Raw genomic sequence first — 19,746 nt, 5'->3', positions numbered from 1 at the left:
GCAACAAGTTATCAGAATCAAGATAAAGATGGCTACATCCATATATACAGCTAAAAAAATTAATCAGTACATGACAAATAGCTCAGATGTGCGATGTAGAGCATAATCTGGATGAATATTCCATTTTTTCTTTGTAGGATTAGATCTATGAGCTGTGCTCCCACTTGTGGCTTTCTACCATGCCAAACTTTTACACCACCTCATGTTTCATTTACACAACTAATAAGTAAAAATGATTGAAACATCATTAAAACATTCTAGTTATTATTCATACCTTAACTTGTATACTTATCTTAATCTTACCAGCTTCCAAGTGCGAAAGAGACTTGTATTTTTCCCTACTTTTGAGACTATCGTATTAATCCCAATATGTGAAATAGAGACAATTTACAGTTTCTTTACACAGAGGAATTCTGTAAATGAGCTAATATATTCTCAAAGGAGCTCATAGCAACAACCCCTGTGAGCCCACCATTCATACAGTACAGACTGCAGGCCTATTAAGATCATTTTTCCCACTTGTGGAGTAAGCAATTCAAATAATAACATTATATTAGGGGAATTGCTCATAATACAATTCTGCACACAATAGTTAAAATGCCTCCACAGCAGAGCTTCAATGTAACAGGACAATTGTCTCATTTTAGATTTCACATTGTATCGTTGTTAATTAAATAAAGTCTAAGAAAGTGGTTCTCTAGTTAAATGCAGTAATGCATTGGAATAAAATAAAGTAATGGAGTAAAAATAAATAAATGATGAAATAAATAAACAACAGATCATGCTCTTTATGCAAACTATTTGTAAACAATATATTTTGTAAAAATTAAGAATTACAAATGAATTTTGTAAAAATAAAAATAGTATTTTATGACACAGAATACAACTTTTAGTTTGTTAAGACAGAAATAACTATTTGGTGGTGTAGTCCGGCCACCCAGAATGACGCTATAGCCCATTTAACCGCTGCAGCCCATCACATGGGATGAAACATCATCCCAGGAGACCGGCCTGGAAGAAGAACAGAAGAAAGCGACAACACCCAGGTGGTAGTATAGGCCGCAAAATACGGGTTTTACAGCCCCATTGAATTCACAGGGGAAAACTCGCAACAGAAAAGCATAGAAAATGAAGCATAGATTGTCATGCTGTGGATTTTAAATCAGCACCACAGGCCAATTTATTAACATTTTTGCTGTGGCTTTTTCCGCAGCGTGGGCATGAGATTTTCTAAACCTCATACACTTTGCTGCTACTAGAATTGCATTGGGGAAATTCCACAGCATTTATGCTAAGTTGGAACCTGGCCTTATATTTTCGTATTGTGAAAGTTGGGTTTAATGTCAGGACAACTGCACATGGCTGCATTACAGCTTTGTATAAACTCTGAAGATCCTATCTCTTTGTAGCCCACCATTAAAAACAGCAGCAACATGGAGGACAGCAGTGCAGAGCAGTGTAGCTGAGAATCCAGCACTGGGATGAGATAAAACACTTGCTAGAAGCTACAGCTGCATCTCTTTGTGTCTCTCTGCCTCTGTGTCCCTTCAGCAGGTCCCTCCCCTTTCCATAGACTTCTATTGGCAACATGTAACCTTATCCCTGAGTGAGCTGATAATCAATCATCTCTCAATATGGATTACAGCAGTGAATTGGAAGTGAATCATCAGTGCAGTAGGCAGGAAGGAGGAGGAGAAGTAGCTCATAATAAAGAAATAAGACATTTTCTCTAATAAGATACATTACAAAGTTATATTTGATTGGACTATTGATTTTTGAAACGACAATGACTTTTTAAGACAAATGCTGACACAAAAATGTGGAAATTAGTTATTAGAGTTTACCTTAGGCTTCGTTCACATCTCTGTCAGGGCTCCGTTCATGGGTTCCATCTGAGCTTTCCGTCAGGGGAACCCATGAACGGAACCTTGACTGAAACAAAATTTGCATCACCTTTGCACCACCATTTGCGTTTGCATCACCATTGATTTTAATGGTGGCGGATCCGGTGCAAATGGTTTCCGTTTGTCACCGTTGTTTAAGGGTTCCGTCGTTTTTACCGAATCAATGCCGTAGTCGACTGCGCTATTCATTCCGTCAAAACAATGGAACCCTTAAACAACGGTGACAAACGGAAACCATTTGCACTTGATCTGTTACCATTAAAATCAATGGTGATGCAAACTGAGACCTATGGTTTCCTTTTGTTTCAGTCAAGTTTCCGATCATCGGTTCCCCTGATGGAAAGCTCAGATGGAACCCATGAATGGAGCCCTGACAGAGATGTAAACGAAGACTTAGTCTTTTAAATGTCGTCCCCCCCCCCCCCCGCCACACCATGGCAAGACCCATTCTTGAGGTGACATTTACATTTTCTGCAATTTAAAATATATCCATTATTAAGCATAAACCAGACAGGTGTGTCTTTCTATCCTTTAGTTTGCATTATCAGTACTTCCTGAGGGCTTTAACCCATATTGCTTCTCTTAGGCCTCATGCACATGGCCATAGTACAGATCAGTTATGTGGCGCGCATATCCTGCTAATGTACCTCCACGTGCTTCTGATTTTATATAAAATTGTGGTGATAATGCAGTTCCCTCATAAATGGTTTTAATCGGCTCTTCAGTTTAAATGTCTATAATATGTTTATTACTCCTGGCAAAATTGATACACTGTGTTATGCCTAGGAGGTGGTACATGTCACAGGGATTCTCTCTCTGGTGTTGTCTGAGTCCTTGTGTCATGCACCGCCCCCTCAGGCACTGCTCTGGGCATAGCACAGTTACAAGTTTTGCCACCAGTGTTTCTTTTTATTTCGAAAATATAAAAGAGAAGTGTCACGCGTATACCTTTATAATGTGTTTTTGAGCCTAAGATAAAGTTTATTTTTAGTGATTGTATAGCGGTGCATAACATGCCTTTTCTTGTTTTTTTCTCACAGGTGTATCCAACATGCCCAGCAGTGAGTACAATCTGAGTGTTTGACGTACAATGATTTTAGTCCTCTCCAAACATCCATCAGAGCCACACAGAGCAGCAGTGAAAGAACAAGTTTGTAGGAAAGACAGGATAATATTTGCTGCATTTACATGTAAAATTTAATCAGAGCGAAGAGTGGATACGTTTTATGACAGGTCTGACAGGAACCAGCTCGGCCTGTCTGTACCGGGCTTTATTTGCCTGATGTATTCCTTACTGAGCAGAGAGCGGGTAGACACACATACAGACACTGAGACAGACAGATGATTAAATCAATGGGGATAGATAGATAGATAGAAAGAGGGAACGCACAGATATCACTGATTGCTAAAAGTGATATTACTTACAATGTATATGAGCTTTGTCCTCCAGACAAGTTCAGACAATCTATTTTTACTGACTTTCAGTGCTTATAAATATATATATATATTATATATATATATATATATATATATATATATATATATATTATATATATATATATATGTTGTATAGAAGTCGTGTGTGTTTCTACACTTATAAGTCGGGGACGCCCCATTGAACCTTTAGGTAGTGTTTTGGTGGATGTTTGGTTCTGTGCTGCATATTTTGCATGATGTGGTTGCTTTTCATTTTCTCCATGCCATCTGATCCAGGCTCTTCATGTGTTTGTTCATATAGATAATAGAGAATGGGTGACCCGGAGATTCTGCCCACTAGATCCTCCCTATTTAACATACCTCACTATACTATTACTTAATACATTTCCTTAACATCAACATACTACATGATATTTTCATTAAAATGGCTGTATACATCGATTTTCATTAACTTAGCACATACGGCACTCTTAATTGTTAAAAAGCATTATCCTAAAAATCTGTCCTTATTTGCGGATGTTGGGGATCACCGCAGTAGGGTAGGATTGTACATTGTCTGTACAAGCAGCTCTGTGAATGGAATATGTTAACTTTCCAAAGAGCTCTAAGGGTAAATCTCACATGTCTCATACCGTACATAGAAGCCACCTATAAAGATATCAAAATTAAATATTCCCCTATTACAGCAGCTGTCAATGAGATCAACACCTGGTCTCCCTTTTAACGTAGTACATGTTTAGAGAACTACAGTGCGTCATTTTCATTGAGTCCTTTGTAATATAAAGTATAAAACCCTTTTACTTCTTCAGTCTCCCTAATTAAGTTCTACTCAAATGCTTCATAGGGTTTTGCCCCATCACCTTATAGGTGAGGGTTAGTATCTCACGGTGTTCTGCCAGCCAGGAGTGCCTGGTCTTATTCTTCTCAGCTATTGATCTTCAACACACAAATATTGCAAATAGTGAGCACTATACGTACTATGCAAGTTAAACAAGAGTTGCCTAAAAGTTAAAACCCCTTTAAGCTTAGTTTATAGCACATATAATTTATATTTCAATGATATCACTGAGATATTATTGGTACATCATTGAAAACAGGTACCGGGATTTCTTTGCTCCTGAGATTGGTGCAATTTAAGCTGCTGGACCCCCCATAGATAAAACTTTTATGGTATGCCTAAATAATACTGTATGTCATAAAAGTCTGTCATCAGAATAACCCTTTAAGACAAAACCTATTTTTAGTATAATACATTACCATAGAGTGTTCATTTTTAGTAGTTATAGCTGTTTGACCAATTTATTAAAAATTATTAGAGAAAACTCAAAACACTAAATCCCTGCTATTCCTCAAAAAGTTTGTCAATTCAATCATCATTTAAATGTAGGATTGTAGCAGTAATGGTGATCCGGCTGGAAAAGTTTTTTGGTTGTTGACATGATGACATGAAGGGTATGTGCACGCACAAAATAAAAAACGTCTGAAAATACGGGGCTGTTTTCAAGGGAAAACAGCTCCTGATTTTCAGAAGTTTTTTTAATCATACTCGCGTTTTTCGTGGCGTTTTTTACGGCCGTTTTTGGAGCTGTTTTTCTATAGAGTGTATGAAAAAAGGCTCCAAAAATGGCTGAAGAAGTGACATGCACTTCTTATTCACGGCCGTTTTTTTACGCAGCCGTTTTGAAAAACGGCCGCATAAAATACGGCCCATCGGAACGAAACGCCGTTTTTCCTATTGAAATCAATGGGCAGATGTTTGGAGGCGTTCTGCTTCTAATTTTTCAGCCGTTTTTCGGGACGTTTACGGGCCGAAAAAAGGGTTGAAAACAATGCGTGTGAACATACCCTTACACATAACAATTATTCCTATAGTCCTTAATTTCCAGCCGTATTGATTGATGAGCACCCGGTTTACACTGGTAAAGAGCGAAATGCTTATTCTGATGACAACCGCACCCAGCATGTCCGCCTGACAATTAATTTTAGACAGTTTTCTATCCTCACGGTCTCAACATTTGGAGTAAATCTGTCAATGGCTTACTCCAGTGCACAATAACAACGTGATAACATCTAATGACTACACTGAATACAGAGTGTATTCCAAGTGAGAATCCTGACACATAACATTTTATTTATGATCCCGCATCCTTTCCCACTCTGCAAGCTCAACCCTTCCTTGTCTTATGTCCACCCGAGTGAGAAACAATGGCATGTCCGATTCCAGGTAGTTTGGGGAATTCATAGCATCACTTATATTATAATGGCAATGTTATATGCACTATAATATAAGGAACGATATTAGCTAAATCTATGCTTCTACTCCTTAAACCATGAACTAAACGAGACAAACCTGTCTTTTTATGGCAGCTGTTCAGGACAAAAAACGGAAGCAACCCATCACTTCAGGTAACCATTTTATTAAATACGTCTTCGTATATAACCCCTTATGTGTATTTTCTTTAGAACTTTGACCTCCATACAGTTTATATATCTTCTCTATTTGTAATTCATATTTAACTATTAAATGGGTCTTGGAATATTCTGAGGTGCATTTGTAGAGTGTGTTTCCTCCTTTCCTTCCTTGTATAGTCTTAGACTAGACTGTTGTATTCTGTCATCCTTTGATACAGTATTGGAAATAGTTGAGAGTTGTGTAGACACTTGAGAACAAAAGCTGTCTTAAATGTGAGGTTAATATTCACATTTTAGTTCGGTTTTTTTTTTGTAATGAGGCTGGGATTTCTAGAATGAGTCAATGTGATACAAGTTATCACTTTGAACAAAAAAAAACTTAAAATGCAACGTTTTCAATACTCAAACCTATTTGGCTCTGTGGCTTTTTTTCCTCTTGCCAATCCTCCTTGCCACCGGACATTCCCTTGCTCCGCTTCAATATACCTCCGTCTTGTGTTTACAATACTAAATATTGTTTCACAATTTCTCCCTGATGCACACAGTGCCTCCAAACTTTGATAGGATAAAGACGAATGCTTCTTTCCTAGACGTTGCAAACAAAAAACAAGGTAGGATGCCCCAATTTGAACAACTATTCCATAGACTTATCCATGGTTACTACCGTCCATGTGATTGTTTAAATATGCAACAAAAAAAAATAAAGTTTTAATATCACATGAAACCTCAATTAACAAATTAAACAACTATAAAGTATAACATGTACTACTTAGAGAAAAGTAAGCCTGTAATGAATAATTCCATCCATTTCCCCATCTCGTAGCCTGTTCAACATATCAGTACAACACCAGGTTCCTTATGCCTGCTTTTGTACCGAATGTTGTCAGTGGACACAGTCTACTACAGTAAAATGCCTTAAAGAGGTTGTCCAGGATTCCAAAAACAGTGCCACATCTGTGCGCAGGTCATGTGTTGTATTGCAGCTCTGATCTATTCACTTCACTGGAGCTGAGCCGCAATACCAGCTACAACCCATGGACTAGTCTGGAGTTCTTTCTGGAAGGAAGCAGCCATGTTTTTCTAATCTAGAAAAAAACAAAACTCTTTAATATTAGGAAGTTACTTTTTAAAACATTTCCTATTATGTTGTCATTGGCCACATTGTTTCTACTTTAAGCGAGTGATTTGAAGATAGAGAAGGCGAACTGCAGGGAATTCACATTCTGATTGTCGTCTTCCTTACAACAGTCTATAATCTGTGTAAATAGGTATCTGGAGTTTCCTGAAAGTCTCTTAGGAATTTTATTTCCCGTGGCTGCTCATTGCTCACATATCTCCTGTTTGAAGTACAAGAAATTCGGTATTTGATATTTTATTAGGGAGATTTAAATTTACCCCCAAACTGATGATGATATTTTGTCTTTGATCAGAGTGGAAGACTGGGAATTTCACCTCAAATTATCTCCTAACAAGTCATGTTAGGAGATAATATCTTTGGTGGGGAGCATTGAGCTTGGACTCCTTCCAACAACCAAATTCAAGAGTCACCGAGCTATTAGAGTTCCTGAACCCCTGTCAGTGCTTCCCTAGAGATTTCCTTGACTGGTTCTGTCTGTCAGAGTGTTGTGTCAACAGTGAAGTGTTCTATTAGAAATTTCTATTGATGGAAGTACCTGAGCAGTGCCAAAAAGGCTCGGGTGGTCTAGCAAACCAAACATGCAAACCATACATTCTAAAAGTAAAAAGGATATAGTGTTCGAAGTGTAAAAATAGCCAATGCAACATAAATCTCGCTGGATATAGTGTATAATGTTATTAATAAAGCAATGTCTTCATTAAAGCTCATGTTGGTGCCACCCCCCCCCCCCCTTTTATTTGAAAACAAGCCACCACCTAAATGTTTGTTAATGTAAACTGTATGGATTAGCTCTTCCTGGAGGTCTTTGGATCCAGTTGCGGACAGCTGTATATATTTTGTCTGACAAGTGTGACAACTTTTATTCATGGCTACTTTAGTATCTGGGTACGATCTTATGATTTCATGCTGATTGTATGATTTTAGGCTAATAACAAATTTTACACACACACACACACACACACACACGCGCGCATGCTTTATGTGAGTTCGAGAGAAAAGAGGGATCCCTCTTTCCTCTCGAACTCACATAATTTTTGCCTAACGGAACCCTACGGGTCACCGGAAGAATCCCAGGCTGCAGACCTCCATAATTCAATTCACCATCAAGGACGTTGTGCTCCTAGCACAACGCCATCAGGTGAGCACTGTTCCCTTTCCTGATGTTATATATTTAAAAATCTTGGGACGATGCACCTTGTGCGCCGTGTAGTTTTTTTTTATCTCCCTATACAGTTATATATTACTTTAGCATCGGACATCTCCATAAAAACCTCAGCCTCAGGTGCCTACATGAGTGCTCGCCACAGATGCCCCCATAGTGCCTTCCATTATTGATCCCTTCTCCATAACATCCCAGCCTATGCTTACGTTGCACTGGGCTGGGACCTCTGCTGTCACTGAATCTGATATGTAGATATGGTAGCGGAGATTGCGCCACCGTTGATGAAATCTCCATACTAGAACTGCTATTATTGCCTATACAATGTGGAAGCAGCCATTTATAATTGAACACATTTGTATTACGTCCTCAGGATGACTGTCCTTGCTTTGTGTAGGCAACAGGGGCACTACTGTGTACATTATATATTTTTCGTCTCTATGACAGTGGACAGAGGAGGGAGTGATCATTTGCCCTTTTTAAAACATAACTAGAATTTTACCTGATAAAGTGAAGGCAAATAAGAGTACAAGAAGCAGCCAGTTGTGAACAGAGCAGATATTCCCAGGAGAGGGAGCAGAGAATTGTAAAACCCTGAAGCTCTTTCATGAATTTCAAGCCTCTAAGTGCCGAGGGATTCCATTATCTACATGAAATTCCTGTCCTCTCTTCATCTACAGCTTTGTTTGGTTAAGTGAGCTCAGAATTTTTGGTGCTGTATGGGGGTCACAAAACCCTGCTTCATTTCTAGGAAGGAAATACTGTTGAATGCAAATGAATTTTCCTTTGACATTATGTAATTTAATCATATCTCTAACATTCATAGATTCATCTCAACAAACAACAATGCAATAGATAGATATGACAAAGATAATAGATAGATAGATAGATAGATAGATAGATAGATAGATAGATAGATAGATAGATAGATAGATAGATAGATAGATAGATAGATAGATAGATAGATATGCACTGTTACCACTTTCTTAGAGACACCCATCTAGTAGCGCGTTGGACCTCCTTTGGCCTTCAGAATGGTAGCTATTCTTTGTGGCATAGATTCTACTAGGTTATTAAGTTCTTCTGAAGGATGTGGACAGGATGGATTCTCACGGTTGCCACGGAAGTGTCCTTCTGACATAGGGTAAACAGCTGCCATGAAGGGATTAGCTTGGTCAGTCACAATGGTCAGGTAAGCCCCAGGGGCGTAACTAGGAAAGACTGGACCCCATAGCAAACTTTTGACTGGGGCCCCCCCTCCCCTGGGTGTCACACAACCCCCTCCCCTTGTAGATAGTGCCTTTTTTACAGCCCCCCCTGTAGAGAACGCCATACAGTCCCCCCTGTAGATAACGCCATAGAGCCCCCCCTGTAGACTGTATGGCGTTATCTACAGGGGGACTGTATGGCGTTATCTACAGAGGGGGACTGTATGACGTTATCTACAGAGGGGGACTGTATGGCGTTATCTACAGAGGGGGACTGTATGGCGTTATCTACAGGGGGGACTGTGTGGCGTTATCTACAGGGGGACTGTGTGGCGTTATCTACAGGGGGTACTGTGTGGAGTTATCTACATGGGGGACTGTGTGGCGTTATCTACAGGGGGGTCTGTATGGCGTTATCTATGGGGGGCGCTGTATGGCGTTCCCTACAGGGGGGACTGTATGGCGTTATCTACAGGGGGACTGTATGGCGTTATCTACAGGGGGACTGTATGGCGTTATCTACAGAGTGCGCTGTATGGCGCTAACGCCATACAGCCCCCACTGTAGAGAACGTCATACAGCCCCCCCTGTAGGGAACGCCATACAGCCCCCAATGTAGGGAACGCCATACAGCGCCCCCCTGTAGGGAATGCCATACAGCGCCCCCCCTGTAGGGAACGCCATACAGCGCCCCCCCTGCAGGGAACGCCATACAGCGCCCCCCTGCAGGGAACGCCATACAGCGCCCCCCCTGCAGGGAACGCCATACAGCGCCCCCCCCTGCAGGGAACGCCATACAGTGCCCCCCCTGCAGGGAATGCCATACAGCCCCCCCTGCAGGGAAAGCCATACAGCGCCCCCCTGCAGGGAACGCCATACAGCCCCCCCCTGCAGGGAACGCCATACAGCCCCCCCCCCCCCAAAAAAAATGCGACCTATAGTGTGTCCTACAAATAACATGCATCCCCTATCCACAGGATAGGGGATACATGTGTGATTGCTGGCAGCGATAGGGAGAACGGGGGACCGAAAGTTCCCCAGAAGTTCTCCATGACTAACCTCTGACTTCCGGCGTCTGTGTCGGCAGCTCAATAAAAATGAACGGAGCTGCCGACACAGACCCCGGAAGTCCGAGGTTTGCGATGGAGAACTTCAGGGGACTTTCAGTCCCCCGTTCTCCCTATCAATGCCAGCGATCACACATGTATCCCCTATCCTATGGATAGGGGATACATGTCTTTTGTTTAATGGCAGAGCGGGGAGATACCTCCCTGCTCTGCCGTAGTGTTCAGTGGCGTCCCGCTGTAGCAGCCATAGCGGCTGCCAGCGGAGCCTCCGGCCATGGTGGGGGCCCGTGCCGGCGGGCGACACGGGCCCCCTCATGCCGCGGGCACCGTAGCAGTCGCTACGGCTGCTACGGCGGTAGTTACGCCACTGGTAAGCCCTACTGTCCAAGCGTCCATCCACAGGTATCAGAGAATCCTGGGTGTGCCAAAAAACAAACATTCTCCACACCATTACTCCTCCTCCACTAGCCTGAACTACTGATATCGACAGGAAGGGTACATCAATACATGCTGCTTGTGCCAAATCCTGACCCTCCGATTCTTCTGTGGATTCACACTAAAACTGATGCACGGAAAACATGCTTACTTGATTTTATGCTCTACTCCGGGGTCACGTGCCTAATTTCCATACAGGGAAGCTTTTGACACTTTCCTTAATTGAAAATTTGTAATACTGTTTAATGGACTGGGAAATAAAAGTTACCAGTGAAAGTGGTGGGTTCCTTGAAGAGGTATTTTGACTAAAGACATTTATGGCATATCCACAGAATAAGCCATACGTAAATCCCTGACATGTAGGCACCTTTGGAAGAATGCAACTGCTTGCTTTTTACTGTTCCATAAGACTTAAATAGGGACAGCCAGTGCAAATGTATTGCCAGTTCTACTCATCTTCCCCCTATATTCAGAAGCAAACGGCCACCTTGGACTGCAACATAACCGCTCACACATTTATGGGGATATGCTATAAATGTCTTTGGTCTAAAGACCCCTTTAAAGGACTTTCCCCATTATGCCAACATTTCAATCAGGAAATTTGAGGCTTCTGTAATACCCATTCAGTCAGTGATTTTGGTTAATATAGATATAGAAAAGATAGATAGATAGATAGATAGATAGATAGATAGATAGATAGATAGATAGATAGATAGATAGATAGATAGATAGATAGATAGATAGATAGATAGATAGATAGATAGATAGATAGATATGGATAGACAGACATACAAGTAGATAGATATACTGTATATAATAGATGTACATGGAGGAATAAGGGCTTGTCCACACGTAACGGAATTGCTGCAGAAAATATATGCAGCAATTCCGCAGAAAGTAGCTTAAATTCCGCTGCAGAAAAACTGCAACATTTCCTGCATTTTTTTACTGCAGAAAATGGTGCGGATTTTGCTGCGTTTTTCTCAGTGTTGAGAGATGGTGATATCTCCTGAAAACGCAGCAATTCTGGCCACTTTCAACAGCAGGAATTGACATGCTGCGATACGAAAAATACGCACCGCAGATCAATTTTTGGTCGGAAATTTTATGCAGCGTGTGGATGAGACTTGTTAAATCTTACCCACTTTGCAGCTACTGTATTCTGCTGCTTATTTTCCGTCCGCAATTCCGGACTGAAAATATGCCGCAATTCCTCTATGTGTGGACAAGCCATATGTGTTTTCACTGCATCTACAAGAGTTCTGCCTATTTTTCTATTTTTATTTAACCAGAGTACACAGAGTTGGAGTCCTGAGGTTGCATCTCATTGCTGTGGACACGGTGCTGTTTTCATTTATTTATTTTTTTTAGATAAATGGATAGTTACATACGTACATACATATGATATAGATTGATATAGGGGTGACAATGGATGAGCTTCACAGGGGCTCCAAGGGGTGAGAAGGCCCTCTTTACCACATTGAGACTTAAGTCCCTTTTATACCGGCCTATTATCAGGCTCCTGGGCGTTCACAGAATTTCCCCGATAATTGCCCTGTGTAAACACTTGTTCATCGGCTGATTGCATAGTTTTAAAGGCCACAACTTGGTGCGCTTTTTCGCCTGGAATTCCCTGAGGCCATAGGGCGGATACGCTGCGTGCTTTATGTCGCGTATACGCCCGTGTGAACACGGCCTTAGGCTGGGTTCCAATGCAGACGTGTCAGCGATTCACAGTGTGAGCAAGTAAGGAAAACGAATGGGAAGCAGCGCTTGTACGAGCGCTGCACCCCCTTCAAAACAGCCGATTGTCAGGGGTCCCGGGAGTTGGACCCAGACCCATCAGCTATTGATGGCCTATCCTGAGGATAGGCCATCAATGTTTAGGGACTGGACAACCTTTTTTAAGCCTACCATGTGGTAGGCTTAGATACAGGGCCCCAGCAGATAGTAATCTTATACTGTATAAGATTACAGGCTGCTGGACCCTGTATCTAAGCCTACCTTAGGCTTAGATACAGGGTCCAACAAACAGTATCACACATGCACATGGGCCCTATATCTAAGCCTACCATATGTGTTGGGCTGTGTTCACATCACCGTTGCCCTTCGGTTAAGGGTTTCCGTCGGAGGTTTCTGTCGGCTAACCCCTCAACGGAACGGCAAACTGAAACTTCAGCTTCCATTTCCCTCACCATTGATCTCCATGGTGACGGAAATGTTGCAAAAGTTTTCTGTTTGTCACCGTTGTGTCGACTGCTCTATTGATTCCGTCAAAACAACGGAACCCTATCACAACGGTGACAAACAGAAACCTTTAGCCACTTTTCCGTCACCATGGAGATCAATGGTGAGGGAAACGGAAGCTGAGGTTTCAGTTTGCCTCTCCGTTGAGGGGTTACCCAACGAAAACCTCTGACGGAAAGGCAGCAGTGATGTGAACAGACCCATACTAATGTTTTTTTTTTTGTGTGTTTGTGTTTTTTTTAAAGGTTCGGTCGTTGGACTACATTGGAATTTAGGACTACTTTGATGACGGCTTTTTTTATTATCAATAAAATGGTTACTGTGTGGGGGTTTTTTATTTCAATAAACCCCTTTTTTTTCTATGTCTTTGTATATTTTTTTAAACTTTATTACTACCGCCTTATTAATAGCTGCTGGCTGATTGACAGATACTAAGGTGAGCTTGGTGTTAGCCTGCAGAGGCTAACACTAACCCCTATTATTACCCCTGTACCCACCGCCACCAGGGGTGCCGGGAAGAGCCGAGTACGATCCATTATCCGACCATCTTTAGCGACGGTCGGGCACTGGGGCGGCCGCAGGCTGGTATTATTAGACTGGGAAAGGCCAAACACAGTGGCCCTTTCCACCCTGGTAATGCTAGCCTGCTGCTGCTATGTTATATCTGGTTGGTTATTAAAAATGGAGGGACCCCACGTCATTTTTTAAAGAATATAAATAAATAATTGGAAAGAATGATGTGGGCCCCCCCCCCCCCCATTTTTATAACCAGCCAGATACAACACAGCAGCATCCTAGCATTACCTGGTGGCGGTGGGTACCAGGGTAATAATGGAGGTTAGTGTTAGCCTCTTCAAGTCTAACATTAAGCCCTGCCTTAGTAATGGGCATTGTCAATCAGTCAGCAGCTTTTAATAAGGCAGTATTAATAAAGTTTAGAAAAATATAAAGACATAGAAAAAATATTTTATTGAAATAAAACCCACACACAACCCTCGTAATCCATTTTATTGAGAATAAAAAAAGCGCTGTTATCGAAGTAGTCTGAGAATCCGAAGTAGCCCAACAAACGAACCTGTAAAAAAACACAAACACACAAAAACAAAAAAAACACACGCAAAACAACTATTATTCTTACCTTTCCTGGGTCCAGCGCTGGAGCCGCAATGTCAGTGAGCTGGGCCCTATATCTAATCCTGTCATGTGTGATACTGTCTGCTGAGCCACTGTATCTAATCCTATCATGTGTGATACTGTCTGCTGAGCCACTGTATCTAATCCTATCATGTTTGGTACTGTCTGCTGGGCCTTATAGCTAATCCTATCATGTATGATACTGTCTGCTGAGCCACTGTACCTACAGTAATCCTATCCATGCCTATGGGGTCATAGTGTTATAGATATGCTGTCTCCTATATACACATATACATACACGCACACACATTTTTTGGGGGGGTTATATGTATTGGGGCTATTTCCCCTGGTGTTTCAAGGCTTTAGCGACGCCCCTGGCTGCTTGTGCTGCATCGTTGGGTCACTTAGGAGACCAAGTTATGCAGCTGAAAGCCATTGGCTGCTGGCCATGAGAAGTTTTGGGGGGGCCCAAGAAGAACCCTTGCATCGGGGCCCATGTGCCTTTAGCTACGCCCCTGGCAGGAACTCCTAAAGTGACAGAGTTCCTGCATTAGCTATGTGACAGGGATTACTAGTCAGTGACCTACTTTCAATGTGACCGCTGGTAACCAGGTCACATTGGACTCTCCATTCAGGATAGACCATCAATACCTGATTGGTAGGGTCCGACTGCCGGCACCCTCACCGATAAGCTGCTTTGAAGGATCAGCTGCTTCTTTATTCCTTGCTCCTACTGTGAATCATCGTTATGCTTGTAGCATGGGTTCATAGTCTTACAGCATTCTGCAGGCTGTAATATTGTCAACCCCTGTTACAAGCATAATGGTGATTCACAGTAGAAGAGGGGAATGTAGGGGAAGCAGCGGCATACAAGCTTTTCTGTACCTTCAAAGCACCTGATCGGCGGGGGTGGCTGCATCGGACCCCACCAATCAGATATTAATGGCCTATCCTGAGGATAGGCCCTTAATTTCTTATGAATGGAGAGTTCATTGTGACCGGGTAATCAGCGGTCACATTGAAAGTAGGTCACTGAAATCTCATCCACTCCGCTGCTACTGTATTACGCTGCAAATTTTCTGCAATGAAATCCATTGTGTAAAATCCGCAGTGTTCATGCTACATGTGAACATACCCTTAGGGTATGTTCACACGCCCTATTTACGGACGCAATTCGGGCGTTTTACGCCTCGAATTACGTCCGAAAATACGGCTCCAAACCGTGAAATCAATGGGGTTACGATGTTCTATGCACACAGGCTTTTTTTTTACACGCCGCTGTCAAAAGACGGCGCGTAAAAAGGCGGCCGCGTCATGGAAATGCATGTCACTTCTTGAGACGTAATTGGAGCCGTTTTTCATTGACTCCATTGAAAAACAGCTCCAATTTAGTCCGTAATTGACGCCGCAAAAAACGCGAGTACGAGCAATTACGTCTGAAATTCAGGAGCTGTTTTCACCTGAAAACAGCTCCGTAATTTCAGGCGTATTGGACTCTGCCGTGTGAACATACCCTAATAGTAACACTTAAGCTGAGTTCACATGGGGCTGATACGCTGCGTAAAGGTACACAGTGTATCCGCCCCAGTGGCCGCAAAGAATTCCGGGCGAAAAACCGCACCAAATTGTGGTGCAGTTTTTCGCTTGGAATGTCTGCTGTGGAAAACTGTAGAATTGACGTTTAATCCTACGTAACCGCTGCTACAGCCTCTGACTGGCTGCAGCGGTCACATGGGATGAAATATCATCCCAGAAGGCCGGCCTGCAGAACGTCAGACATATACGGTAGGTATAAGGTGTTTGTTTTTTCTCTAAGTTTCGATTTTTGCAGCGTAATCGCTGTGATTCCGCTGCAAAAGTCGCAACACTTGAATGTTTGTTGCGACTAATGTCTTAGAAAAAAATAGCTGCGATTCCGCAAACACAATTGGCATGCTGCAGCTTAAGAAAAACACACCGCAGGTCAATTTGTGTGCGGAAATTTTGCATATCACGTATGCAGCGTGTGGATGAGCACTCCTTTGCTACTATATTATGCTGCGGATTTTCCGCAACGTAAATCCGCAGTATTTACGCCACGTGTGGACTAGCCCTTATTCAGCACTTTCGAACACATTACTTAGGGCGGATTTACACGAACGTGTAATACGTCCGTGCAACGCGCCTGATTTTCACGCGCGTCGCACGGACCTATATTAGTCTATGGGGCCGTGCAGACAGTCCGTGATTTTTACGCAGCGGGTGACCGCTGCGTAAAACTCACGACATGTCCTATATTTCTGCATTTCTCGCGCATCATGCACCCAGTCAATGGGTGCGTGAAAATCATGCGCACCACACGGAAGCACTTCCGTGGGACGCGCATGATTCGTGCAACAGCAGTCAAAAGTATGATTGAAAACAGAAAAGCACCACGTGCTTTTCTGTTTACAAACATACAGAGTGTCATAATGATGGCGGCTGCGCGAAACTCACGCAGCCGCGCATCATATGGTGATGACACACCGCGTTTTTTGCGCGTGCAAAACACACACACTCGTATAAATCCGCCCTTACAGTGTCAGAAGAGCTACTGGCCCCGAATCCAGTCCTTGTCCCGGTTCCCAGCGATGTTGAAGACCTCCGGCTCCAATACACAGGACCAGGCTCCAGAAAATGGCGCTGGGCTCAGAGAACACCCGCTTCCGCGTTATGAATTGGGTCTTGACTCCTCCTTCTCTCCTCACGCAGCTACGTGCTATTACGTGGACTAGGAGGTTAGAAGAAGAAGTTTACGAGCTGGGGGCGGGCATCGGCCGGGCCCCCATGACGGGAGGGGGGGCTCAGCAGCTGCACGCCGCCGCCCGCGTGGAAACTTCTGCTATCTGAGGCGGAGAGGCTGGTGGGCCCCCTCTGTAGTTTGATTTGGTTCGGGCCCCTGACAGCAGTACCCCTAGTACTGCCCTGATGTGTGGCCCTGCATGTCCACATCCTGAAACAAAAATGATCTAATGTTGACTTACCTGCACTTAGGCGATTCCCCCAGATATGAGAAGTTTTGAGCTGACTGATCCTCTGCAATCTAGACAGGGATCTCTGATTTTTATGAGAAAAATTAGATAACATTGTATGACCCTTTTTTTTCTTTAATTTCCGTAAGGCTACAGGCACACGACTGTATTTTTCATCCGTAATTACGGACCCATTTATTTCTATGGGCTACGGACACCTTTCCGTATTTTTACGGATGGGTGTTCGTTACGTAAAAATGTTCCATAAAATATAGAACATGTCCTATTCTTGTCCGTAATTACGGCACAGACTCCCCATAGAAGTCTATGAGCGCTACCGTAATTACGGACGGCTACAGATGTGCACCCGTAGCCGTCCGAAGCATTGCTAGACGATGCCAGGTTTGCAGATGTTGCATATGATTTGTGGTTTTCTTCTTCTTTTTGCGGATCCGTAAATACGGATGCACTACGGACTGTATTTACGGACACCGTTCCGCATGTGCTGATGATTTATGGATGACTATAAATGACTACGTATCCGTACTTACGGATGGATGAAATCTACGGTCGTGTGCATGGGGCCTAACTTGTTGTTTTACCATCTCCTTAGTAAATATAGCTACTTCTCCACCCATTGCCCTATTATCTTGAATGTTTATTTCTGTTTAAAATGACATTTATAAAAAAAATATATATATTAAGTGCCACATATTATTAATTCCAACTTTTGTTATTCATTTTGTTCAGTTTAAAATCATCTTTCTGACATGTTGATACAACTCAGTCTTTTGGCTGCACTCTGACAGACGTAGGGAGGAGAGCATCTGCAGACACTTCTGCATCCCGAAAATCACAGATCACACTGACAGCTGCTAAGGGCAATCTGTGATACTAATCAATACAGATGGAAATTAACAGGAATCTGTGGAGAGGACATTTCACAGTGTATCAAAATAACACAGTGATACAATTACTAGTCACAGCTGCATGTACAGTGCACACCGATCAGCCAAAATATTAAAAACACCTGTCTAATATTGTGTAGGTGTCCCTCGTGCCACCAAAACAGCTCTGACACTTTGAAGCATGGACTCCACAAGACCTCTTAGGCTGGATTCACATGAGCATGTTCGGTCCGTAATGGACGGAACGTATTTCGGCCGGAAGTCCCGGACCGAACACACTGCAGGGAGCTGGGCTCCTAGCATCATAGTTATGTACGATGCTAGGAGTCCTTTCGTTCCGTCCTTTCGTTACGTTACGTCCTTTACGGACCGAACATGCTCGTGTGAATCCAGCCTTAGAGTATGTTCACATACTTATTTTTAGACGGTTTTCGGGCCGAAAAACAGACGAAAAATCGGAAGCAGAACGCCTCCAAACATCTGCCTATTGTTTTCAATGGGAAAAAGGAGTTCTGCTCCCACGGGCCATTTTTTTACGCGGCCGTTTTGCAAAACGGCCGCGTAAAAAAGCGGTCGCAAAAAAGAAGTGCATGTCACTTCCTGAGACGTTTTTTGAGCCGTTTTTCATTGACTCCATAGAAAAACAGCTCCAAAAGCGGCCGTAAAAAATGCAGCGAAAATCGCAAGTGGCTTAAAAAATGTCTGAAAATCAGGAGCTATTTTCCCTTGAAAACAGCTCCGTATTTTCAGACGTTTTTGAGTTTGTGTGTGCACATACCCTAAGGGTGAGTTCACACGTAGCATAAATATTGCGGATTTTCTTCAACAGATTTAGTTGCGGAAAATCCGCAGCATAACACAGTAGCATCAGAGTGGATGAGATTTGAACAAATCTCATCCACACACTGTATAAATGCAGAGCAGAAAAACCTGCGAATTGACCTCCGGTGTGTTTTTTTAATCCGCAGCATGTCAATTGTATTTGCGTAAAATCTGCTTATTTGTTGCGGGTTCTCCCCATTGATTTTGCGGCGGAAAAGCAGCGATTCCGCTGCAAAAAGCGCAACTCAGAAAAAAAATAATCTTATACTTACCTAGAATTCAATCCAGGCTGCAGTGGTCACATGGGATGAGACGTCATCCCAAGGCTGCAGAACATCACAATGTCTGAGGAATGCGTCACCATGGTAAGTATCCAATTATTTTTTTTCAGTTCAGAATTTCCGCAGTGGACAATCTGGCCAAAAAACTGCACCTGGTAATCTCACAATGTGGTGCGGTTTTTCAACCGGAATTCCCTGCGGTGCACAGTGTGGATAAGCTGTGTGTTTAACGCAGCATATCCGCCCTGTGTGAACATAGCCTTAAGGTGTCCTGTGGTGTCTGGCACAAAGACAATAGCAGCAGATCCTTTAAGCCCTGTAAATTGTGAATTGGGACCTCCATGGATCGGACTTGTTTTTTCCAGCACATCCCACAGGTGCATAAATCCGAGGTCATCAACACCTTGAACTCTTTGTCATGTTCCTCAAGACATTCTAGAACAATTTTTGCAGTGTAACAGTACCATTGCTATGAAGGGGTGTACTTGGTCTGCAACAATATTTAGTTAGGTGGTACGTGTCAAAATAACATCCACACGAATACCAGGAATCAAGATTTCCCAGCAGAACATTGCCTAGAGCATCACACTGCCTCATCTGGCTT

General features: G+C 42.8%; 1 protein-coding gene across 6 annotated transcripts in view; it reads left to right on the top strand.

Moving 5' to 3' along the window:
• NTNG1 (netrin G1) overlaps nt 1-19,746 on the top strand; it is a 253,959-nt gene that overhangs the window by 154,491 nt on the left and 79,722 nt on the right. For 5 of the 6 annotated variants that reach the window (XM_075833363.1, XM_075833362.1, XM_075833358.1 and 2 more), the window contains exons 5-6: nt 2,945-2,965; nt 5,709-5,747. In XM_075833363.1, coding sequence (XP_075689478.1) covers nt 2,945-2,965; nt 5,709-5,747 — 60 coding nt within the window. The remainder of the gene's footprint in view (nt 1-2,944; nt 2,966-5,708; nt 5,748-19,746) is intronic. The other variant, XM_075833361.1, reaches the window with a different exon arrangement.

This window comes from Rhinoderma darwinii, chromosome 7, assembly GCF_050947455.1.
Source record: "Rhinoderma darwinii isolate aRhiDar2 chromosome 7, aRhiDar2.hap1, whole genome shotgun sequence".
NCBI classification, from domain to species: domain Eukaryota; kingdom Metazoa; phylum Chordata; class Amphibia; order Anura; family Rhinodermatidae; genus Rhinoderma; species Rhinoderma darwinii.
The sequence above is the reverse complement of the archived record's forward strand: the minus strand, read 5'-3'. Positions and strand labels throughout refer to the sequence as shown.